Source organism: Notolabrus celidotus, chromosome 4 (assembly GCF_009762535.1).
Source record: "Notolabrus celidotus isolate fNotCel1 chromosome 4, fNotCel1.pri, whole genome shotgun sequence".
In the NCBI taxonomy this organism is placed as follows: Eukaryota; Metazoa; Chordata; class Actinopteri; order Labriformes; family Labridae; genus Notolabrus; species Notolabrus celidotus.
Window position 1 is genome coordinate 610,505 of NC_048275.1, and position 24,783 is coordinate 635,287.

General features: G+C 43.5%; 3 protein-coding genes across 4 annotated transcripts in view; all 3 read left to right on the forward strand.

Annotated features, from left to right (window-relative positions):
• Positions 1 to 10,271, forward strand: part of pde10a (phosphodiesterase 10A) — a 65,339-nt gene extending 55,068 nt beyond the window's left edge. Inside the window, exons 18-22 of the mRNA XM_034681102.1 lie at positions 1,642 to 1,814; positions 1,935 to 2,046; positions 2,190 to 2,270; positions 4,239 to 4,327; positions 7,870 to 10,271. Of these exons, the coding sequence (XP_034536993.1) occupies positions 1,642 to 1,814; positions 1,935 to 2,046; positions 2,190 to 2,270; positions 4,239 to 4,327; positions 7,870 to 7,972 (558 nt within the window). The 3' untranslated portion in view covers positions 7,973 to 10,271. The remainder of the gene's footprint in view (positions 1 to 1,641; positions 1,815 to 1,934; positions 2,047 to 2,189; positions 2,271 to 4,238; positions 4,328 to 7,869) is intronic.
• A 1,391-nt stretch (positions 10,272 to 11,662) lies between these two features.
• Positions 11,663 to 16,881, forward strand: LOC117811616 (uncharacterized protein C6orf118-like). The gene is made up of 11 exons (XM_034682004.1): positions 11,663 to 11,719; positions 12,185 to 12,256; positions 12,762 to 13,360; positions 13,613 to 13,735; positions 14,205 to 14,258; positions 15,338 to 15,462; positions 15,537 to 15,598; positions 15,946 to 16,121; positions 16,243 to 16,296; positions 16,401 to 16,462; positions 16,716 to 16,881. The coding sequence occupies exons 3-11, from the start codon at positions 12,764 to 12,766 to the stop codon at positions 16,756 to 16,758; spliced, it is 1,296 nt and encodes a 431-aa protein (XP_034537895.1). The 5' UTR covers positions 11,663 to 11,719; positions 12,185 to 12,256; positions 12,762 to 12,763; the 3' UTR covers positions 16,759 to 16,881.
• Positions 16,882 to 17,773: 892 nt separating this feature from the next.
• pla2g12b (phospholipase A2, group XIIB) lies at positions 17,774 to 23,593 on the forward strand. Of its 2 annotated transcripts, none has more exons than XM_034682136.1 (4): positions 17,774 to 19,539; positions 20,104 to 20,192; positions 20,311 to 20,476; positions 22,500 to 23,593. In XM_034682136.1, the coding sequence occupies exons 1-4, from the start codon at positions 18,756 to 18,758 to the stop codon at positions 22,616 to 22,618; spliced, it is 1,158 nt and encodes a 385-aa protein (XP_034538027.1). In that variant the 5' UTR covers positions 17,774 to 18,755; the 3' UTR covers positions 22,619 to 23,593. The 2 variants fall into 2 exon arrangements, with proteins under 2 accessions (XP_034538027.1, XP_034538028.1); XM_034682137.1 differs by having other exon boundaries at positions 20,104 to 20,180.
• The last annotated feature ends 1,190 nt before the right edge of the window (positions 23,594 to 24,783 follow it).

The following is a 24,783-nucleotide window of genomic DNA, read 5'->3' on the forward strand; positions in this document are numbered from 1 at the left end:
CAGGTCTAGACCACTCTATGTCAAATCCTGAACAGAGACCCAACACCAAGACCGGATCAGACTCAGTCTGACCCCACCTTAATCCATCATGAGCATTACACCTCACAGTATTTAGCTAGTTACAGTGGAGAGGACAAACTTCCTTTAACAGGCAGAAACCTCCAGCAGGACCAGACTCATGTTAGACACACATCTGCTGAGACCGTGTTGGAGAGAGGGATAGAGGGAGATGAAGAGAGAGAGAGAGATGATAGTGGGGAGACAGGATAGTAGTAGTTGTAGCAGCTGGAGTCTGGACCACGTCCACAGCAGCAGAGATCCAGAGGAACCTACGAGACAAGGGAGCTCAGGGACTCCAGAAAGGTCTAAGAAAAGAGAGAAGAGAGGGAGACCAGAAGAAAGAAAAAGAGGAGAAGAAATGGTGAAGGAAAGGACAGAAGGAAAGGACGGGATGAGAAAAGGAGACATAAAGGATGAAGAAACATGGAAAGAACAAAGAAAGAAAGAAAGAAAGAAAGAAAGAAAGAAAGAAAGAAAGAAAGAAAGAAAGAAAGAAAGAAAGAAAGAAAGAAAGAAAGGAAAAAGGAATGAAAGAAAGAAGGAAGGAAGAAAAAAGAGAAAAAGTAAAGAAAGCAAGAAAGAAAAGAAAGGACAGAAAGTAAAGACAGGATGAAAGGAAAGACAGAAATAAGAAAGAAAGAAAGAAAGAAAGAAAGAAAGAAAGAAAGAGAGAAAGAAAGAAAGAAAGAAAGAAAGAAAGAAAGAAAGAAAGAAAGAAAGAAAGAAAGAAAGAAAGAAAGAAAGAAAGAAAGAAAGAAAGAAAGAAAGAAAGGATGAATAACAGACCCCAAAAAGGAATCTCCAGCAGAGATCCAGAGGAACCTACGAGACAAGGGAGCTCAGGGACTCCAGAAAGGTCTATGGTTAGTAACTTTAATGGGACAGGAAGAGTTAAAGTGAGAGACAGGCAGAGAGAGGAGAGAGAGGGAAAGACAGGATTCCGGTGTGTCAGTCTAAGCCTATAGCAGCATAACTAAGACCTGGTCCAAGCCTGATCCAGCTCTAACTATAAGCTTTATCAAAAAGGGAAGTTTGAAGCCTCCTCTTAAAAGTAGAGAGGGTGTCTGCCTCCCGGACCCTGACTGGTACATGATTCCAAAGGAGAGGGGCCTGATAACTGAAGGCTCTACCTCCCATACTACTTTTAGAGACTTTAGGTACAACTAGCAAGCCTGCATGTTGGGAGCGTAGTGGTCTAGAGGGGTCACTATGAGCTCTTTAAGATATGAGGGGGTCTGATTTTTAAGGGCTTTGTAGGTCAGAAGAAGGATTTTAAATTCTGTTCTAGATTTGATGGGGAGTCAGTGTAGAGAAGCTTACACTGGAGAGATGTTCTCTCTCTTCCTAGTTCTAGTCAATGGGGCGTATTAAAGGACTAGTGCACACAAACAGTCGATCCCAGAACCATTGAAAGTTTCATACAGTCTAGTTGTGAGCGCCCCCTTGTGTAACCTCCAGGATCTGCGGTCCAGACAGAGCCTGAGAAGAACTTTTGAGACTACAACCTGTTTTGGTCTAGCTGAGCCGAACGCCTCATAAGTGGAGCTTTTGCTTTTTTATTGATCTCTTTGTTTCTCATAGCTGGAAGGGCACAATATTTTCTCCAACCTGAATTCCAGCGAGTACGAGCAGGTGTTGGAGATCATCAGGAAGGCCATCATCGCCACCGACCTCGCCCTGTACTTCAACAACCACCAGCAGCTGACGGAGCTGCTGACGGAGCAATTGCTCGACTTAAACAACCACTCGCACAGGTCAGGTCACGACTCCGGGTCACATCAGACGCACGGCGGGGCTCTCGGTGTATCACTGCTGCACAGAAATAGCACATTGAGTTTCTCCTCATGGCTGTAACTAGGCTCTTCTCCCTCCAGGGACCGTGTGATTGGTCTGATGATGACAGCATGTGACCTGTGCTCTGTTACCAAGAAATGGCAAATCACACGACTCACAGCCAACGATATCTACGCTGAGTTCTGGGCTGAGGTACAGTGGGATCCTGATGATGTGCTTCCAGTGTAACACACACACTTCTACTTCTTCTAATGCACCTCTAATGCATGTTGTCTCACGGCGTGATGATTCTCCACAGAGCAGGAATAAAAGGGTTTCTTCTTCTTCCTCCACAGGGAGACGAGATGAAGAAGATTGGGATGCAGCCGATCCCCATGATGGACAGAGATAAGAAGGATGAGGTTCCCCAAGGCCAAGTGAGACCTGCACTTTAATCCCTCTCACTCTCTACAGCTAACATACACACCAAGCACAGTCCACACGCACACACACACACACAGTCCATACACACACTTACTCCCCGTCTGTTTGAGGTATCTCCAATCACGCCACTCATTTTAATTACCTCACTGCATTTCATGATTTTCATGAACACATCTCTTCCAACCTTTGACTCAGCTGTAGGTCTTACAGGTCTTACAGGTCTTACAGGTCCTACAGGTCTTACAGGTCTTACAGGTCTTACAGGTCTTACAGGTCTTACAGGTCTTACAGGTCTTACAGGTCTTACAGGTCTTACAGGTCTTAACAGGCAGATACATTTCTATAATCTGTGTGAGAAAGGAGGGAGTTTGCAGAGCCATGTAGTATTTTTTAAACTTTGCACTGACTAATATTCCTCTTTGCCTCATCTTTTTTTTTTTTTTTCATATCTTTTTATTAAATCTTTGCAGACAGTACAAAAAGATGTCATACAAGAGTCAGATCAGACAGATTATCTGCATAGAATAGAACAGAAATCCCCAATTAAACAGAAAGAAGGACAGACAAGACAATAGAAGATGAATCCCTGTTACCCTGCCAACCCTCACCCTCCTTACAACACAAGTAGACACAGAACACCTCATCTTTTTATGACGCAGACAAACACACAACTTATTTATATTCCTTCAGGCTGATGACATCACATTTAACTTCCTGTAACCTGGTAAAGATCTGTGCTGAGGACTCACAGAGCTGTTACACTAATTCAGTTCAATCCAGATCATTTATTTAAACCTGAACTAACATTTTTGATCAATCAATCAATCAGACTTTATTTTCATGCAATGATAATGACTTCTCTCTATATATATATACACCATATATATTCCTTTTCTTTGTTATATATTGTCCTGTCTAATATTCTTAAGGTTACTTGTCATTAATTCATTCATTGAATCTTCTTTTTTAATTGTAGTGGTGTGTTCATATTATATGCTCATATTCTAGGACCCCCTCAAAAACAAGACGACACATTTAAAAGAGTTATTGCTCATAAAGAATTCAAATAAATATTGAAACACAAAGAGCTGTGCATAAAAATAATAAATAGAATAAATAAAAAATACAGCAAAAAAGAAAAAGACCCCACAGTCCATCTGCAAGGTTAAGAAAATGATATATAAAATAAACTTAATGAGAATAAATAAATAAATACAAAGAAGAAATAGATTATGTCCTAAATAGATTAGGTCTTGCACATGATTCAGCCGTCAATTCACTTCTCTGAGCGAGTAGAATACAAATTAATGAATAAATTAATGTTTTTTATTTCAGTCATTTAATCAACAAGAACAGAAGTTTATAATTAAGGGGTGCTGGTTAGTCCTGGTGGTTTAGTGCACCCCATGTACAGAGGCTGTAGTCCTCAATCAGGCAGCTTAGGGTTGAGTTGAATCTGCAGCCCCCGACACTCCCCACTCTCTCTCCTGGTTTCTTGCTCTGTCCTCTTTAAATAAAGGCGTAAAGCACCAAAATATAACGTTAAAAAAAGTCAACATATATGTTTGAATGTTCAGCTTATACAATTAAAAACATCACCAATTTAAATGTTTGAGATGATCCACTTCACACAATAAATCACTGATAAATAAACAGGCTGACACTTATCATCTGCCTTGTCATTATAATCCATATATGTTTCCCTCCTGATCATATTCTCTGGACAGATTTTGGAGTGTATTTTGATGCTGTGTCAGATTTGATGTTTTCTGAGTATGTGTTGTTCAGATCACAAACACATCATGACCTTATAAGGACATTGTTCCCTCTGCAAACTCCCCGTGGGACCATCATGGTCAGAAGTGAACTGTTATCAAAACATCACGGACAGAGATAGGAATCAAAACCATATATATATATATGTTTCACTGAGCCTGTTTAATCCTGTGTCCATGCTTTAGGTGGGATTCTACAATGCTGTTGCAGTTCCATGCTACACGACACTATCAGAGCTCTTCCCTCCCTCCGGTCCTCTCCTGAGAGCCTGCAAGTGAGTATTCAAACTGCTTTAAGATACAGGGAAGAGTTTCCTCCTCAGGCGTGATCTTATACACCCTCCAATGATCCCACCCCAAAACACAGTCATGATCTTTAACTCCCTGTGATCAGTGGATGCAGCTCTGCAGATTATAATCAGACACATCACATCTTTATCTTCTCCTAACGCCTCCCTGAAGGCTTTCATTTCTTTATTTATCTTCTGTTTTATTTGAACTCTTGTATCTTTATCTGTCTTTTTATGTTCTTTAAATCTGCCTCCTCTTTATTTATCTGTATTTCCTGTGAAACACTTTAAATGAAGTTTATGATCATCTTAATGATGAGGAGAACATCGTATGTATCTTGCCTGGCTCAGCACCCCTCAATCATCTGATCCTAGACTCGGCCCTGCTCTGAACGATCTCTCTGAAGAGTTCAGGTCAGCGTTCCTGCTGAAACACACTTCTGTTCAGTTTCATCAGATTTCTCTTGAAATTTAATTTGTCATCTCTTTGTTTTATTTTTCTCTTTTAAACATGTTTGGATTTTAAAAATGCTTCAGACATTAAGTCTTTGATTATTGCTCCTCCTCCTCCTCCTCCTCCTCCTTCAGTGCATCAGTGTTTGTCTGCAGGAGTCCACGTCTCTTTGTCTCTCAGTGTGTGAATGCATCTCTATGTGTCATTCCTGCCTGTTGAACAGGATCATGTTGCACACTCGCCGCCCTGCCGTGGCTCGTAGTGACCTTGATCTGTGGGGAATGCAAACAAAGTGAGCGGTGTAATATTTAAGTCTCTTCTGTACGTCAGCACCGGGGCTCTGGGTGGGCAGCAGGCCCAGACCCCGCGGAGCCCGGCTGCTTGTTGTGGGATCTGCCACAGACGTGTAAACTGCATCAAGCCGGCTAATTGAATGGAATGGCAGCAAAGGGCAGCAGCACTTTGTGCACTCCTACGTCAGGCTGGATTATAACACAGAGGAGGAGAGGAGGAGGAGAGGAGAGGAGGAGAGGAGGCGAGGAGGAGGAGAGGAGGAGGAGGAGAGGAGGAGAGGAGGAGAGGAGGGGAGGAGGAGAGGAGAAGAGGAGGCGAGGAGGAGGTGAGGAGGAGAGGAGGAGGAGAGGAGGAGAGGAGGAGGAGAGGAGAAGAGGAGAGGAGGAGGAGGTGAGGAGGAGAGGAGGAGAGGAGGAGGAGAGGAGAGGAGGAGGTGAGGAGGAGGAGGTGAGGAGGAGGTGAGGAGGAGAGGAGAGGAGGAGAGGAGGAGGAGAGGAGAGGAGGAGAGGAGGAGGAGGAGAGGTGAGGAGGTGAGGAGGAGAGGAGAGGAGGAGGAGGAGGAGGAGAGGAGGAGGAGAGGAGAGGAGGAGGAGAGGAGGAGAGGAGGAGGAGGAGAGGAGGAGAGGAGGAGGCGAGGAGGTGAGGAGGAGGAGAGGAGGAGAGGAGGACAGGAGGACAGGAGGCGAGGAGAGGAGGAGAGGAGAGGAGGAGAGGAGGAGGAGGTGAGGAGGAGAGGAGAGGAGGAGAGGAGGAGGAGGTGAGGAGGAGAGGAGAGGAGGAGAGGAGGAGCAGAGGAGGAGAGGAGGAGGTGAGGAGGAGAGGAGGAGGAGAGGAGGAGGTGAGGAGGTGAGGAGGAGAGGAGGAGAGGAGGAGAGGAGGAGAGGAGGCGATACAGTAATGACAACAAGGAGTGATGAGAGGGAGCAAAGCACCATAACTGAGTTACACTGACTGACTGAGGTGACATGTCATCCACAGCAGAGATTTACAGTATGAGTGATCCTTAAGAGCGTGCTCCTCTACCTGTGTGTGCAGCTTGTTGATTGTTGCACAGTCTCTGATTCTCATCCTGTTGGTATTCAGACATTTCTGTATTTGACATCGCTGCTTCAGTGGAAAGATTTTACTTCTCATTTTTAAAGTTCTGCCTCTCTCCAGCATGATGATGCCGACACCAGTTACAACATCACATGCACACCCTTGTGGCCACAAAGTGTTATTATGTTGTGGACCAAAAATCTTCCTCCATCCATCCATTCCTGCAGCAATACATTAAAATCTACAATCTGAAACAAGAAGATGAAATATCAACATCAGAGGTTTAATTACAAATATACAAAACAGCCAATCAAGTAAAGAGGACAATTTCTAACCAATGAATAAACCTCTAAAAGAAAAGACATGAAGTATTTTATTCATTCTGGGTTTATTTGGAACTTAATAAGTTTGTCCTTTTATTTAAAACATTCAAAAAGTCTTTGATCATTGCTGACTTTTTCAGAGTCTTAGCCGTGCTGTGAGGAATTAAATAAATAAGAATAAGAATATAAATTATGATGGTAATCTTTAGTAGCAGCTTTCATACAGGGAGAGAAGTTCAAAGTGCTTTAGAAATAAAGAGGAGGTGCACAGTGAGAGCTGAGCCGTCTGTTGTCCTCATGTGTCTGTCAGTATTAAGAAAACCTGATCCAGAGGATCTCAGAGACCATGAAGGATTCTGAAATAATCCAGGCCGGTCTCAAACTGTTCAGAGTCACTTCCTGTTTCCTCTGAGCCTACAGAGTGTGATGGAGGTGTTCTGAGTGTGATGGAGGTGTTCTCTGTGTGATGGAGGTGTGTGATGGAGGTGTGTGATGGAGGTGTGTGATGGAGGTGTGTGATGGAGGTGTGTGATGGAGGTGTGTGATGGAGGTGTTCTGAGTGTGATGGAGGTGTGTGATGGAGGTGTTCTCTGTGTGATGGAGGTGTTCTCTTTGTGATGGAGGTGTTCTCTGTGTGATGGAGGTGTTCTCTGTGTGATGGAGGTGTTCTCTGTGTGATGGAGGTGTTCTCTGTGTGATGGAGGTGTGTGATGGAGGTGTGTGATGGAGGTGTGTGATGGAGGTGTGTGATGGAGGTGTTCTCTGTGTGATGGAGGTGTGTGATGGAGGTGTGTGATGGAGGTGTTCTCTGTGTGATGGAGGTGTTCTCTGTGTGATGGAGGTGTTCTCTGTGTGATGGAGGTGTTCTCTGTGTGATGGAGGTGTTCTGAGTGTGATGGAGGTGTTCTGTGTGTGATGGAGGTGTTCTCTTTGTGATGGAGGTGTTCTGTGTGTGATGGAGGTGTTCTCTGTGTGATGGAGGTGTTCTCTGTGTGATGGAGGTGTTCTCTGTGTGATGGAGGTGTTCTCTGTGTGATGGAGGTGTTCTCTGTGTGATGGAGGTGTTCTCTGTGTGATGGAGGTGTTCTCTGTGTGATGGAGGTGTTCTGAGTGTGATGGAGGTGTTCTCTGTGTGATGGAGGTGTGTGATGGAGGTGTTCTCTGTGTGACGGAGGTGTTCTCTGTGTGATGGAGGTGTTCTGAGTGTGATGGAGGTGTTCTCTGTGTGATGGAGGTGTTCTGTGTGTGATGGAGGTGTGTGATGGAGGTGTTCTCTGTGTGATGGAGGTGTTCTCTGTGTGATGGAGGTGTTCTGAGTGTGATGGAGGTGTTCTCTGTGTGATGGAGGTGTTCTCTGTGTGATGGAGGTGTGTGATGGAGGTGTTCTCTGTGTGACGGAGGTGTTCTCTGTGTTTCAGGGAGAACCTGGGCCAGTGGGAGATGATCTCACGGGGAGAGGCGGAGGACATCGTGGCTAAGCGGTCTGCCGAGTCCTCCGGCCCGGTCAAGGTGGACAACTGACAAACCAAAGGGGGTTTCTGGCTCACCAAAGGAACACAACCTGAATCCTGCCCCAGACCTGAACTCTGTCTGTACTGAAGAACCCACAATCCTGTGTCAGCGGGAGGCGGATCAGCTAAAGGAGAACTTTGAAAACACACACAGTTACCTCATGGGGTGACGGAGGTGTCAACACTGACGGTTTCACCGCTCCCAGAGACTGACAGTCAGCTGATGGCGAGGGACTCTGACCCATCGATGGCGTCTGTCCGGTGGATGGACTCGTGTTTTTAGTTTTGCTGTTTCATGTTTTATGGTTTTTTATTTGATTCTTTTAGGGTCTTGTATTTGCAGAGGCCTTACTCTGAACCTGTCCCAGGAGAGAACATGTGAAACCTTGGCGATGGTTCAGGCTTTTATTTTGAAATGGTACTGTTTGCCTTCTGTGGTAGGTTTATCGTACGCGCACTACTTCAGCAAGGTATTCCCAGAGACAGGAGGAATGTGTAGAGCAGATGTAAGGTGTGGTGCCACCTTACTGAGAAGGTGAATGTTTTTTATTACTTTCTGAGCAAAAATCCTTTGCAGTACTTGAATAAAGACAAACAGCCTACTGGAGGTGGAGACGGCAGAAACCCCCCCACAGTGAGAGGAGTTAGATAACGTCCACGCTTTGATCACAGTCACACAGAGAGTCACGATATTCCTCCCTGAAGTGGACCCCACAGCACCGCCCCCCCCTGCACCACAACCCGCCCCTGGCAGTTAGGAGCCTGCTGCATGGTACATCAGCTCCCTCTGATTCACAGGATCTGATCCCAGGCCAGCAGTCATGATTCACACAGGACGAATAAAGATGCACAAACAGCATCCGTCTCACTTACAGTACGCCCCGCCTGCACACCAGTGAAGTTCCACTTTTCACGTCACAATCTCATCATGAATTATTTTACACTACAATCTGGTTCCTCCTCATTAATCAGTAATCATTCCTGCATGCATGAATAAAACAGGAGTTAAATGAGGATACTGCACAAGTTTGCAGAGTGTCTCAGCTCAGATCTGTTTGTTTGCAGTGGCACAATAAACTTTCAACATGCTGTCTGCCTTACCTTACGTCCACACAGAGCCCTGAGGTACGCCACACGGCGAAGCTGTGCTGATGAAGAGAGGGATAAGTTGTTGTTGGTGAAGTTTCCTCACGGCTTTTGACACCACACTGTAGTTTAACAGATGTTTGACACTGAGCACACTCAGCTCAGCAGAGGCCTCAAAAATCATTTCTCTTTCCCATGAGTGCATCTTTATTTTTTTATCTCTGGGATTCCCACTCAAGAGCATCGGCTGTAGAAAGTTCCTGTCATAGGAAGGAGGAATACTCCTGTACGCTGATTCCCTGACGTCATGCATTTGGACTCTTCTAAATGACTTTCCAAGATCTTCCAAAAGACAAACAGTTTGTCTTTAAACCGTCATTCCAGTGGACGTGGTCCCTCTGAGACTGAAGTGGTTGTGTTGGGACTGGTTCTGGTGTGAATGTTCATCTTGATGAATGTTCTGTGTGATTGCTGATCCTCAGTGGTGGCAGGTTTCCATGATGTGCTCTGTCTTACTTTTCCAGAATTGCTTCCAGTAAGCTTCAACCAAGAGCAACAATGAGAGCGCACCTGAACAGAAGACCCTGACAGGTGTGTGTGTGTGTGTGTGTGTGTGTGTGTGTGTGTGTGTGTGTGTGTGTGTGTGTGTGTGTGTGTGTGTGTGTGTGTGTGTGTGTGTGTGTGTGTGTGTGTACGATCCAGGAAGTAGTTTGTACAGACTGAGATGTGTGCTCTGATGGTGCTAAACTGAGCAGCAGTCGTGCACTTTGTGTGTGTGTGTGTGTGTGTGTGTGTGTGTGTGTGTGTGTGTGTGTGTGTGTGAGAGAGAGAGAGAGAAGACTTGACTGTCTCTTCCCCTCCACCCCCCCTGAGAACATGGTTAAGTCCTAAACACTGCACTGTCCCCTCTACTTTTCAGCACCAGTTATATCCCGTTGTCTGCACTATGTTTAGCTTCTGATCTTTATCATTATTATTATTATTGATGATTATTATTATTGCTATTATTACTATTGTTATTTTCTTAATTAGAGTTCAATTTAAATTAACTTATATTTTTTATACAAAGAGAAACAATGTTGGCCTTTTTGTTTTGTACAAAGTAAACATTAAGATAACAAACGGTCTCGACGTGTTACTGTTACCCAGAATAATGCGGAATGTTTCAACTGTAAATGTAAGAGCAGTCGCCCAAATGACTTTTATTAAATACCTGAAAAACACCTCTCTGCCTCAACCTCTTCTTTGGGTTTCAATCTCTGACTGTCTTTCCTTTCTTTTACTTTGAATTCATCCTATTCTTCAGAAGAGGGAGGACTGGCTGGTATGTGTCCTGTGCCCTCAAACTGATTGATTGATTGATTGATTGATTGATTGATTGATTGATTGATTGATTGATTGATTGATTGATTGATTGATTGATTGATTGATTGATTGATTGATTGATTGATTGATTGAGAGTTGTCAGTACAGCTTCACAATTGACAATACATTTTTTTAAAACAGCACGATGACAGGCAGACGTTAATTTCATCTCTGCTGGTTGTGCCACGATCCCGCCTTAAAACAAAAGGTGACCGGGTCTTTTCAATCAGAGCTCTAAGGCTGTGGAACTCCCTGCACACTGACAGTTAGACAGATCACAACCTGAACTGCTTTTAAATCCTTAAAACATCTTTATATAAGGAGGCATTTCTCCACCCCTAATTATTGGATTTGCATTCAGACATCCTGTTTGCTTCTGTCTTTTTTCTCCCCCCTGTTTGCACCATTTTTTATGCTTTATAATTTCTCTGCTTTTTTGTTGTGAAGCACTTTGTAACCTTGTTAAGAAAAGAGCTATATAAATAAAGTGTATTATTATTATTATTAGTAGTAGTAGTAGTATTATAAGTATTATTATTATTATTATTATCTTGTTAAATGAGTAAGAATTATCAACATCTGTTTTATTATTAGAGATTAAACAGAGAGTTTAAGCTAGTTCATATAAATCATATTTTACTGCATATTATCATAAAGCCTGGTTTCCTATCAATCAATCAATCAATCAAGCTTTATTTATACAGCACCTTTCATGCAAATCAAATGTGCTTTACAGCGATTGAAAAATAATTATAATATTAATAATAAAATTATAATAAAAACGAATATATCATGACTACACATGAAGCAGAAATTGATATAGAAGTAGAGACTAATGCACAACAATTGCAATAAAATCTATATAAAAAAAACAACAAATGGAAATGATTAAGAAATAAGTAAATAAAAGATAAAAAAGCTTCAGATAAAAGTTTAAAATACATAAAAGAAATACAAAAATAGAAATAAGATAAAACTAATTGAAGAGTTAGAAAAATGAAACAATAGAATATTAAAATAAATATAAAAGGATCAGTTAAAATAAGTTATAAAACCCTACATAGACTGAATAGATGAGACTTTAATTGACTTTTAAAAGTCTCTACATGAAGCATCCTGTTTGAATTCTCTTCCTGTTTCCGGTTGGTAATGTTGAAATGAGATGTCGCACCTGAGAGCTCAGGGGAACGATTGTTACCGAGACATTGAACGCAACGCGAGCATGACGCGTGTCGGTCTCCATGGCGACCAAGTAAAGCGCAAACTGCAGGATCCACGAAGAAGAAAGTTTGTCTTCAGAGAACAGGTAGAGTTCAGATCCAGGTGAGGTTATTATTCAGGGTTAGTGAAAGTCTTATTGAAGAATGAAGAATGAATCATGTTAGAGTGAAGATGAAATATTATATTTTATACAGTCTGTGGATGAACTGTTTACTCTTTGGGCCTCATTAATCAGCTGTTCAAAAACCGACACTCTACTTCTCTTTTATTCAAGTTTTTATAACTTCTAAAAATAAATATTACAGATTTGCTTTAAAATACAGTCCTGGACAAAATACAAACACTTGATTTATGTTACATTCTGTGACATTAGATTATGTTTCCTCTCTTGTGTCCTGTCTTACAACAGACAAATATAACAATGCATTAAGATATTATAGCAGCAATGCACTGTGTTAGTATCACTCATATTAAATCTGTTCCTTTATTGGTGGTGTTTATTGCAGCATATCTGAGCAATGTTTGAAACTTTGTGTGTCTGTTCCTGCAGCCAGGATCCTGACAAGGTCAAAAAAAGAGAGACCACATAACCCCAGTTCTTGCCTCCCTACACTGTCTTCAGGTCATTTACAGAGTTCATTTTAAAATCCTTCTGTTTGTTTATAAAGCACTTCAGATCATCACACCAACACTTCCTGTCTGTCCGAACAGCAAGGACAAAGAGATATGGGGACAGGTCCTTCTCCATCTGTGCCCCAAAACTGTGGAAGTCTCTTCCCCCCACCGTCCAGTCCGCCCCCCTCGGTCTAGACTTTTAAAAGTTGTCTCAAACTCACATTTATTCATTAGCTTTTAAACTTCCCCTAACCTCACTGGCTCAGATACTCACTGCACTGTTCATTGTATTATTATTATTAATGTTAATTTAATTTTGAATTATATTGCTCTCTTACCCCTCCTCTCTCCCTCTCTCTGTTTATGTGATTTTTATTTTTCATTTTCTCTGTGTGTTCCTCATGTTCTCTTGTAAAGCACTTTGGATCAGCTGTGTTGTGTGTAAAGTGCTTTATAAATAAAGTAGATTTTGATTTGTTAATATGCATTACTTTACACGTGTGCACATTCAGCCATGTCCAGCAGCCGTCCACCAAGGAATGAGGATTACGGGAGGGGCATCCACAGACTGCTGCAGGCGGCTGAAGCTGGCCAGAGGGCTGATATCCTGACCTACTCCTCAGGTCACCTGGGGCCCCGCAGCCTGAACCAGAGTCCGCCTCACAGGGAGGTGAAGAAGTCTTTCTGGAGGAGCTCTCAGGGTGAAGATGAAAGAACCTCAAACCCTCTGACACACCAGCAGAGACAGAAAAAAACACAGACTAATGGAAAGAAGAAAGAAGGAAGAACACTTCCCCCTGTGTTCTCTGAGGTCGTAAGGTTAAGAGAGGATCAAACTGCTGGTTGCTCTTCGTGTGCAGAAAGAGAAGATGAAAGCGTACCTGAAGCAGTCGTCTCCTCTGTGGACTCTTTGCATGTGCAGCAGAGAGTCTCCTCTGCATCTGATCCAGAGGGGAAGCTGCAAATGTGCTGGAGCTACTCTCACCAGCAGAGCCTGAAACATGAGGCTCAGAGAAAGACAGAACAACAGTTTGACAGGCAAGACGACGTCAAACAGGAGGTCTGGGCTGGAGGAAACGTGGCTGAGAGGCATGAGAGGAAACTCAAAAAGGTGAGAGTGGTCAGAGACATCCTGACTTCATGGAAGCAGGTTTATAAATGTGCTCCTTTTTTTATTCTTACACTGTAGTATGTCTATCTTTCATGAGATGGAAATTCTGAAATGTTCTTTTAACACTTTAATGGAAACACGCTCAGACTCTCACGAACATCTTAACTTGCTCACTTTGTGTGTGTGTGTGTGTGTGTGTGTGTGTGTGTGTGTGTGTGTGTGTGTGTGTATGTTCGTTCCTGTCATACCCAGGAGCTGCAGAAGCTGTCGGAGCAAAACCGGCCCAGCAGAGACCGACTTGCAGTGTTCAGTGACGTCTTTGATGATGTATGTGAAGGCTCGCCAGTATTTGGACGCATCCTGAGGGAAATTAAGGTTTTTCCATTTCCTCTGTACCCACTAGCACATTTTTAGCATGTGCTTTCAGATGTATTAGAGCCAAGAGACAGAGAGGGAGAGAGGGAGAGAAAGAGGGAGAGGGTCCCTGGTGTAGCAGGCGGAAGTAGAGCAACAACTGGAACCTGGTCCCGGTCCCTGGGGATCAGGTCAACAGAGGGCGACTGTTGGATTAACACTCATTCATACAAAATATCACAGGGTCAGAACACTCTCCTTTCTTTAATGCACACTTTCAGTCTGCTCTGTGAGTGAAAAACTCTGTGCCTAACATTAAAGAAGAGATTAGATGATTGAATGAGAGCATGAAAATGTTAAATCAGAACCCAAACACACACACACACACATCCATTAACAGTCCATCCTCTCAGCTGTAAGGTTGTGTTGAGTTTAGAAGGATACATGTAAGAATAATAAACCTGAGTTCATGTTTCTTTCTTTCTTTTAGACTGATTATGATTTGTATGTCAACCACCTGCTGGCCTCCCAACCACAACACATGGTAAGACACACACCCCTTTTAAATAATCATAATATGCAGTGTCTGAATTCTTCCTAAATATCTCAATCCTAAAATGTTTGTTTCCTCTTCATGCTGGGTCACAGAACAATGTGTGGTGTGCAGTCAAACCCACAGGATCCAGGACAGGTTTCAAAGGTTTATTTGCAAAATAAGGATCAGCTCAGTGGTGACAAAGGAGTGGATGTGGATGTGGAGGATTTTTGCTATTACAAACAAAAGGAGAAAAAAAAGAGATATTAAATATCTAAATAAACAATGTCACATAATGATACAGATAAGTCAGAAATAAGGTGTCTCTTACATCAGTAATGCATCCACTGCAGGTAAATCTCTGAAACCACATGGCACAAACATTCAGACACAGGAGTCACTGGGACATGCCAGGTTTGGATGGAAAAGGGGGACACAAAGTCTTGGGTGCAGGATTTTATAGTTCAGTCAGACAACTCATGTTTAAATTGTTTATTGTAGCAGCAAATACATATTCATGTTTGGCGCCCAGGCTCCGCCCTCATCGATCCCTGCAGATAAGTTTACATGCAGACATTGAGGAGTGATGAATACATACTAAATACCCCCCGGAGCCTGCAGGTGGATGCTGGGGAGGCGGTGGGGAGGAAGAAAATTTCAGCAATAGGCATGCAGCAGCAGCAGAGGCGCTGACAGGCAGAGGGAGAGATGGGAGATGTTCCCAGTTTAAATAGACCGCCAATTTGAGAGGCAGAGGGCGGGACTGGATGATGGTTATGAGAGTGGGACATGTGACGTGTACGGCATTGTCTGCCTGAACTAGCTCGCAGGCGACGCTCCATTGTTGGGGGTGTGGCTTGGTTGGTCAGGTGTGGCCTGGTGAGTTAACATGCAAGTGGAGTGGAGACTTGTGATTGAACATCAATTCAAAGTTTATCTCTTCATATAATCTTGATAGAGATGATTATGATTATGAGGCTCAGAGCGTTCCAAGTATCAGATATTAAGACTCAAGAATTACCCTAGATTGTGCAGAATGAGCCTGCCTCTCTTTCTTTTGCATTCATGGATCTTGTCTTTTGTTAAAGTCACTCAGAGCTTCAGTTGAAGACGCTGTCAGCCGCACAGTGAGAGAGATGCAGCTGAAGGATGCAGAAGAAGAAGTGTGCAGGCTGGAGCTGGAGGTCAGAGGAGCTGTAGAGGAGAATATACGGTGAGGACTTCTTCAGAGATAGAAACACACACATGTGGTGACTTTTGAGAAATTGAAGTTTTTCTTTTTAACAGAGCAAGAAATGATTTACAACAAGTTGAAGCCAGCAGAGACCCGGAGGAAGGTGACAGGATGAGTGCGTACAGTAATTGGTATTTCAAATCATTGATCCACCACACCAGACGTGTCTGCTGTGTGACACCCTGAGAGGACGAGAGCACAGACATGCTCACTCTGAACTCTGCTGTGAACAGACAGAAAGGAGGTCCTGTAGTGTGAGTGAGTCAGCTCTGACTTTAAAACGCCAGCAGGGGTTAGTGTGTGTGTGTGTGTGTGTGTGTGTGTGTGTGTGTGTGTGTGTGTGTGTGTGTGTGTGTGTGTGTGTGTGTGTGTGTGTGTGTGTGTGTGTGTGTGTGTGTGTGTGTGTGTGAGTACAGATCCGTCTTTCATCACTGCAGCGTGGGCTGTGCTGTGTTTGGACAGATCCATCAGAGCTGGAGGACAGAGGGACGGACAGAGGGACAGACAGCGTCCTCATCAAGAGGCTTCAGGTGTGGAGGGTTTGGAGGGAGAGCCAACACCTGGAGGAGGAGATAAAGGAGAAGCTCGTACCCACGGTTACAGTCGCTGCCACTGAGAGACACGCCAGAGACGTGAAGGTGCTGAGACACACTTCACACTGAGAATCATTTCAGGGGTTAATCTCTGTCAGGACACAAAGTGAAGTAAGAATCTCACAGAGCTGCAGTTTGTTTCACATTCTCTTCTGTTTCCCTCCAGACAGAGATAATGACACTGATAGCCACAAATCACCGTCTGAAGGTCGCCAACGAGGCAAGGGAGTTTGACCTTCTTCCCACGATATCACCTCTTTACAAGTTGAACTGATTGAAATGCATTTCCTGCTGTGTCATTCTGTGTTACTCTGTTCCCTGAAGGATCTGGAGATCAGCATCAACATGAAGCTGGACAGAGAGAAAGCAAGCAAGACCATGAGACGGTACACTTCCTGTTCCACGTATGACACATGGACCCAATCTCAATGTCCACACTCACACACTCATTAAGGCGTGTTCCTGCTCAGTCCCTGAGGGCCTCACAGCCTCCTGCCCTCGATCACTTCCCAGCTGACGTCCAGCTGAAGTGAGGAAGGGCTCAGGGATCAGGGAGGACTTTGAGATTGGGCCATGCTGTTCTTCAGAGACCTTTGACCCCTCATACCTGACTGACATTCTCTCATGTTTTACCTTCAGGATATTGTGGGAGGAAGTACATACTGATCTACAAACAGACTGAAAGCATCCATCAACTCTTTGGAGAGGCATTCAGAAAGAACATCTATCAAAGGAGTCAACCTTCTTCTCTGTGTTTTACACCTTCAGTTCAGAAAATATTAAAAAGTCTCTAACTCAGAAATAACACTGCAGACCAAGAGTTCAAACTCCTGATGGTAGCATGGAAGTAAACAATGAATCAGTTTGAATTTGGTCCATTCAGAGTCCTGCAAGCTGAGTTTAACAACAGGGAGAACAGAAGAGGAGGCATGTGTGTGATTTAATAACAGAAGAACAAACAAAAACCTGTACTTAACAAACGAAATCCAAAAAGTCCTGAATAAAACACGAGGAAGACGTAATGATCCCACACAGGACAGAGGAAACAGAAGAGAGAGGTGAGGACACAGGACACACAGGAAACTAATGATGGTGATCCAAAAGAAGGGAAATACAGAAGTGCAGGGAGTAAAAGTCCAAAACTAGGAGGTCAAGTTAAGGAAAGGAGGGATGAGTGAGGCCTTGGTAGGAAGGGTTCAATCAATCTTTATTTATAAAGCACCAAATCACAACAAACGTTCTCCTCAGACTCTTTCCAAACAGAGCCGGTCTAGACCTTACTCTGTTCTATTATCAACAAAGACCCAACATCAAGACCGGATTAGATCCAGTCCCATCTTACAGACAGGACTCAGTCTGATCTCATCTTAATCCACCATGAGCAGAGCACTTTGCAGCATTTAGCAAGTTACAGTGGCAAGTACAAACTTCCTTTAACAGGCAGAAACCTCCAGCAGGACCAGACTCATGTTAGACACACATCTGCTGAGACCGTGTTGGAGAGAGGGATAGAGGGAGATGAAGAGAGAGAGAGATGATAGTGATGATAATCTACGGCAGAGATCCAGAGGAACCTACGGGACAAGGGAGCTCAGGGACTCCAGAAAGGTCTATGGTTAGTAACTTTAATGGGACAGGAAGAGTTAAAGTGAGGGATGGGGGGTGAGTCGAGGTAGCGTTGGATGAGTAAGGTGGAGTTAGGAGGAGATGAGTGGGGGTCATGGTAGACTGAACCTTCAGGAGCATCAGGGTGAAACTCGGAGTGGAGGTGATTGGATCAGTTTCAGAGGCGTGGTCCTGGTCCTGGTCCTGGTCCTGAATGTTATCATCACTTCATTTCATGCTGATTAATTAGTGTGAAGCTGCTGGCTTCTGTATTTACTCTTAATCTATGATAATCCCATCTATGTTAAGATGATCACATGAGCTGAATAGAACATATTAGTTTATATATAGCTGGCCTTGTTTTTCTAGCTGTACTAGGATCCATCAGATGAGTGTGTTAGAGCAAACTGGGACAATATTCTCCTCTTAATGAGGTACAGGGGATTTAAAAAGGAACAAAGAAACATTAAAATATAATTAGAACAGCAAATATTTACTTCTGAGTCCACAGTTTTGTGTCACCAACCTAAAACACTGCGGTTCCTTCAGGTACCTGGTGCAGGTTACTCCACAGCCACCAGAGGGCAGCAGATACATGCTGACTGAGCAGTGTCCTGTGTGTCTCTGTGCTCAGGCTGAAGTTTCATTCTGTGACCTTTATGAAACACAGAGTGAAGATGATTTGGAGTTTGTGATGTCTTGATAAAGGTCATGAATGAAATGTCAGCGTCCGACAGGCCGAGTGTTAAAGTGAAGACAGAGAGCGTTTCCCTCCAGGCCCGGGCGCCGTGTGACGTTTGAGTCCTAAAAAAATACTCTGTTAAAGCTTTTCAGATGGAACTGCTAATTTAATCTGTAGGAGAATAACAGAGAGGGAGGAGATTAGAGGAATTATTCAACCTCTCTTTTGATTGACACGGGGTTGACCTTTGCCCCCAACATGAGAGATTGCCTCGCTGTCTGCTCCAACCTAATCACAGGTCAAAGTCTGCTCCCCGCCTGGCAGAGTCAGGACGAGCACAGTGTGTTGTTGTCCCTCACTCTCTGTGCTGCTGTCACCCTTTCAACATCACCATGCTGCCCCGGACTCTGCTCCTGCTCCTCGTCTGTGTGTCTGTGGGCATGTGTGCCACTTTGGGGCACTACCAGGCCCAAGCCCAGGAGGAGGAGGAGGAGGCCCTGGCTGTGACTGAGAGTCCTGCAGCAGACACGGACGTAGCAGCTCCAGCAGATGTCCAAGCAGATGACCCGCCTGCAGCTGAGGAACCTGGAGATGACTCCCTGGTTGGTGACATCCTGTCAACTGAAACACCGGTGCAGGATATCCAAGAAGCTGACAAACCTGAGGTGGACGCCCCTGAGGTGGACGCCCCTGAGGTGGACGCCCCTGAAGCAGACGCCCCTGAAGCAGCTGCCCCTGAAGCAGCTGCCCCTGAAGCAGACGCCCCTGAAGCAGACGCCCCTGTAGCAGACGCCCCAACAGCAGGAGACCCAGAGACTGAAAGTGACGGGCCTGCTGGAGACGCCCCGGTGGAGGAAGCTCTCACCGAAGAAGCTGTCACCCAGGAGCAGCCTGCATCTGATGCAGCCGTCAGCCACGAACAGCCGTCTTCTGATGAAGCGACCACCCCAGAAGAACCTTTTGCTGAAGCTGTCCACCAAGTGAAACCTTCTGATGAGGAGGAAGAGGACAATGAAATCAAAGTGTCCGTGAACACACAAGTGGCTCCTGAAGAAAGCAGCAGTTGGGGCTTTAACTCCATCAGAAACAGTTTCCAGACCATGAATGGGTACTTTGACTCTCTGGTGGAGCTGGTGGGGGGGCAGGACGGTGTGTGTCAGTACCGCTGCAGATACGGTAAGAGCAAATCTGTGCATGTGTACTGTGAGTAGTTGCACCTAGTGTTAATCACATTGAGTCAGAGATCAGTCTCTCTGCTGTCAGTTAAACATCTCCTCTTCATCATATTCCTCCTGTTACATTTCATTTCTGTTTCTTCTTTTGTACATTTCAAGTCAGAAATCAATCCTTCATCTGTCAGGTTATCATCTCCCCTCCCTGTGTCCAGTACTCCCTCTCCTTCAATGTATTTCTGTTCATTCTTTTGTCAGAAGTCAGTCCCTGTGCTGTCAGTTTATCAGCAACGTGTTACTTTATCCAAGACAGAGGGCTAGGTCCTCCTCAGGCTGCTGATAATGAAACCTGAGCACACAGAGTTTATCAGATGTACTTATAGTTACCCAATCAATGCAGATGTTCTCAAACAGAAGTCACATCTTATCTGCTGAATGACACACACACCCAGGACAGAGATATGATGTATAGGTCTCTGACTGAGAGCTCATGATGACGTTACCGTGTTGATGTGTATTCACTTCAGTTCAGGGTTTAAACAGGATCACTGTGTCTGTGTTATTCCAGGAGAAGCTCCTCAGCCTCGCCCTGGATACCAGCTGCCTGAACCCAACGGCTGCTCCTCCTCTCTGGTTGGATTCCAGGTGAATGCTGCTGTATGTGGCCTGTTCGACGCACCGACAGCCAAGAACTAACCCTAACTAACCACAACCATTCTGCAGAAGAAAGACAGCCTACGTTCCACTCACATGATCCAGTTTCTTCTCTCAACAGCTCGACCTGGGGATCCCGGCGATGACCAGCTGCTGCGACGAGCTGGACTTGTGCTACGACACCTGCGGGATGAGCAAGTACGAGTGTGACACCAGGTTTAGAACGTGTCTTCATGGGATCTGCACCGACGTCAACAAGAGTCTGGGCTTTGTGAAGAAGGTGGAAGGTGAGGAGACGAATACTCAAACGATGATCAGGTTTAATGAAGTCAGTCTGTTAGGTGAGAGGCACTCAGAGATGAGAGAGAACACAACAGCACACACTGAAGCATCACTCCTCTGCAGCTGTTAAATGACAGACCAAGATCTTTGTCTGGATTAATAAATCACACATCGAGTGTTAAAGGTGACATATTCTGCTCTTCTTCATCAACATATATTGGTCTAAGAGGTCCCCAAAACATGTCTTTAAAGTTTATGATCATAAAAACACTTTGAAATCAGATTCTGGTCTGCCTGTAAACCCCTCTTTTTCAGCCCTGCTCAGAACAGGCTGTTTTCTGTGTCTGTGCCTTTAAATGAGAATGAGCTCTCTGACCACGCCCCCTCAGGAAGTGGGCGTGGCCTCCTCGGCTGTCCAGCACGTTGATCTAATGTTTCCATGTTGGCTGAATATACACGGCTGCTCACAGACCCGCGTTACTTCAACCCTCTGAATCTGATCCAGAATCTGATCCTGACGGAGAGGCGCCTGCAGCAGGACCTTTCTGAACCATTGGTCACAGATTTAGTGTTTCTTGTTGTTTTATTTGTCAGCATGTCGACGTGTGTCTTGGTACACAGCTACCAACATGTAGCTATGTGGCTATGCTAACTAGCGCTAGCACTTTTCCATGAAAACACTAGATCTTCAAATCTGCAGACGTGGGGAGTCAAAGCGACCTTTGTGTTTATTAAGACAGCCTACAACTAGCATGCCTCCCTCCTAAGCTCCTTGTTAGCACACATGTGTGCAGGGAATGAAAAACGGAGGAGGGGTTGAGTTGTATTTTATACAGTCTATGGGCTGAACAAGCTCCGAGCTCTGACTTCCTGTTACAGACCGGATGGCGTTGTGACGTATGAAAAACACTGAAAACTGAAAGTGGATTTTAAAACTGCACAAATTGTGTTTAAGGCAAGGATAAATCTCCTTCAGGAAATATTCAAAGACTGTTCTTAGAAAGAGAGAGGGGGGTTAGAACTTCAGAGGGATGTTCAGATTAAAGATGGTGAGTGTTCGGACCACAAGGAGAAGTTTCTGTGTTTCAGTCTGTGGAGTAAAACTGTGGAACAGACTCAGTATGGAGCTGCAGTGTCTGATGATCCACTTCATGAAGCGGACTGAGAGAATACCAAGAGTGTGCAAAGCTGTCATGAAGGAAAAAGGGGACTACTTTACAGAATCTAAAATATAAAACAGATTCTGATTTGTTTAACACTTTTTAAAAAATTGAATAATTCCATATATGTTCTTTCATAGTTTAGATGTCTTCAGTATTAATCTACAGTGTTTACAATAATTAAAATAAATACAAACCCTTGAATGAGAAGGTGTTTCCACATGTTTCACATGGTAGTGTTTCTCCAAATGTAGTGTTTTTGTTAAATGATGCAGTCAGTGTTCAGATATTTTAGGAGTGTTTGGGAAAAAGATGTTAAATTAATATAAAATAAAATAATATTTTAATAAATTCCTGACACAAGTGGATATAATTGACAGTTTAAAATGGAGGAAGAAAAAGAAAGAACAAGTAAAAATTAAATAAAGTAACGTTAATATCAAGTCTTTTAAATATTAATACATGTTTTTTTAATTATTTTTATAATTTTTTTGAAGCTGTTTTTCTGCTGAAACCTTTGGACACACTAAATAAGCAGGAATGCAAAATGTTGATGTGAGGCTTTGTGTGTGCAAGGTAACACTTTTGTTTCTGTCAAATTGAACAAAAAAACAAAAAAAGACCCTGAAATAATATTTTTCATCCTGTAAGCTGTTTGTAGAATATTGTTTGGTGATTGCTTTAAATGCATAAAAGTTAAATTATCAGCATGGCTGTGATTACTCTCATATTCAGAACAACAGAGCTCCCTGCAGGGCGATCATGCTTGAAGACTTGCCTGTGTGCTACAACAAAGCAAAGCAGCATTAATATCTCCTCACTCCTCCATGCTCATCTGTCTTTCTCCATCCCTGTGTTTTCTCCCCAGCCTGTGAATCGATGGCTGACACCCTCTTCAACACGGTGTGGACGCTGGGCTGTAGACCTTACATGAACAGCCAGAGGGCAGCGTGTGTCTGCGAGGGAGAGGAGAGGGATGAGCTGTGACAGGGTCTCATGAAGAAGGAACTCCTGGACAAACTCAAACACTGTCTCAGAGTATCCCCACAGATCTGTTATTTAAAGACTTCATCAAGTTCAAAAGGACAGAGACGGGAATGCAAATGAGCATTTTCTCAGGTTTCACTCACAGGAAGTAAAGTCGGTGTCTGGATATGACTTTCAACATCTTAATCTCTCACACACCTTCTACCCTCCTTTTTATTTTGGGCTGTTTTCAGGCCTCTATGACTCCATTATCATTCATTACTGTGATGACTCCAGACAAAGTGCCTGATGGGAAGGATATTGTAGTTGCATTAATTTCCTCTGGATCCAAAGATAAAATAATTACTAAGGTGTTCTGCTCTTCATCAAGACACCCTGCTTTAACCTGAACCCTGTGAAGCTTAGAGCAGCTCCTGCCTTCATGTTGATGTGAGTTATTTCACGGTTAGTATTTGTTCTTCTTAAATGAATAAACATCAGTTAACACACAGGATGCTAGTTAATGTAAGATTGATGAAATGCTGTCATCTCTTCATCCCCTCGCTGAAGTCTCTGCAGCCGTACATTAAACTGAGCAGATCACATCTCTGGACGTTCCATGTATATTTCAAGTCGGTGTGAAATGCTGTGAAATATTAAACCCACTAAATCTCTGAGCTGTAATCAAGCCTGAGAAATGCCTCGCAAGTGTGACCTAGAAAAGCATCCTTCATGCTGTAGTTGTTACAAATGGACTGTGGCCACTCTGAGTGATTCCTAATAGAAATGTCATTCACTTTAATGTCAGGAAATTGCTCTGCCAGGCAGAGTGGCAGAGACGCACAAACGTGGATGTATCAAGCAGAATGATTCCCAGCGCTGTGACTGACACTGAAACATGGAGGGCAGTATGAAAGAGTGGAGTGTATATACTGTTCACTTGTATGCTTATGACTGAATGAACTGCTCTGTATATAAACACCAAGTGAACTCAGACTGTAATGTCATCTTATTTTAACACAGGAACGTCTCTATGACTGTTTTTAGTTTGCAATGATATAAATATGTTGAAATCACATCCACCTAACTAAAGGCGTTTTCAACCAGAGGAACTTTACCCCTGAACTACATGTGTTTGGACCGGTGGACCCAGGGTCTAAATTTAGTTCAGGGGTAGATAATCTCCCCCCTAAAAAGCCCCTGCTAGGGGGGTAGTACTTTTCAAAAGAAGAAGCTGTGATTCTCTTGATTTAGCAGCTTGTAATAGTAGTCTTCTCTCAGCCCACCGTGAATGCGTCTCTCCTCCCGGTGTTCCAGTTTTAAAAGTGACCCTGTAAACTGGAGACCTTCAGCTGAACGTGTCAGTGTTTGTGGAGTTTACACAGCTGTTGAAACACAGAGGGAGTTCCTGGGAATGCAAACTAGTTTAGTTTTTATAAAGATTTCAAAATATCCTCATCAGATATTTAATGATGGTCTAAAGACGTTTATGGGGGATGCATCCGGCTGAGAGTCTCCAGTTAACGGGGTTGCCGTTTAAACCAAAACACCGGCCAATTTTTCCATGTTTATAACCGCAGGCGCAGGTTTTTCTGCTTTTGGAGCAAAATTTCAAATTTGAGGAAAATACATTTTTTCGACAGGCTTTGGATCAACTTTTTTTTCAAAAAAAAAAATTTCAAATTTTTTTTGTCAAACCTTTTTTTTTTCAATTTTTTTTTTCAAAAATTTTTTTTTCAAAAAATTTTTTTTCAAAAATTTTTTTTTTTGCAAATTTCTTTTTAGTAAATTATTTTTGTCAATTTTTTTTTTTTTTAAATTTTTTGTCAACGTTTATGGGGGATGCATCCGGCTGAGAGTCTCCAGTTAACATGGTTGCCGTTTAAACCAAAACACCGGCCGATCTCTGCGATCACGGCTTTTTGAGTTCAAAAGGATTTTAAAGCCGTGTTGAAACGTCTTTGCTACTCGCGCTTATCTCCTCTCACGTGTTGATTCAGTGAATCCATCTGTGATGAAATATAGCACCATCTAAAACAGACCAGCTGAGTCTCTTCATGCTAACAGGCTAACTGTTGTGTTGATTCATTCTTTGCTTTTTCCATGTTTATAACCGCAGGCGCAGGTTTTTCTGCTTTTGGAGCAAAATTTCAAATTTGAGGAAAATACATTTTTTCGACAGGCTC

Bases quoted from the DNA above. Each gene is read 5' to 3' on its own strand.
- pla2g12b (XM_034682136.1), top strand. From the start codon at position 18,756: ATGCTGCCCCGGACTCTGCTCCTGCTCCTCGTCTGTGTGTCTGTGGGC. The intron at 19,540-20,103 runs GTAAGAGCAAAT...GTGTTATTCCAG, and splicing joins TCAGTACCGCTGCAGATACG to GAGAAGCTCCTCAGCCTCGC. The intron at 20,477-22,499 runs GTGAGGAGACGA...TTTTCTCCCCAG, and splicing joins CTTTGTGAAGAAGGTGGAAG to CCTGTGAATCGATGGCTGAC.
- LOC117811616 (XM_034682004.1), top strand. From the start codon at position 12,764: ATGTCCAGCAGCCGTCCACCAAGGAATGAGGATTACGGGAGGGGCATC. The intron at 13,361-13,612 runs GTGAGAGTGGTC...TGTCATACCCAG, and splicing joins ATGAGAGGAAACTCAAAAAG to GAGCTGCAGAAGCTGTCGGA. The intron at 15,463-15,536 runs GTGAGGACTTCT...TCTTTTTAACAG, and splicing joins GCTGTAGAGGAGAATATACG to AGCAAGAAATGATTTACAAC.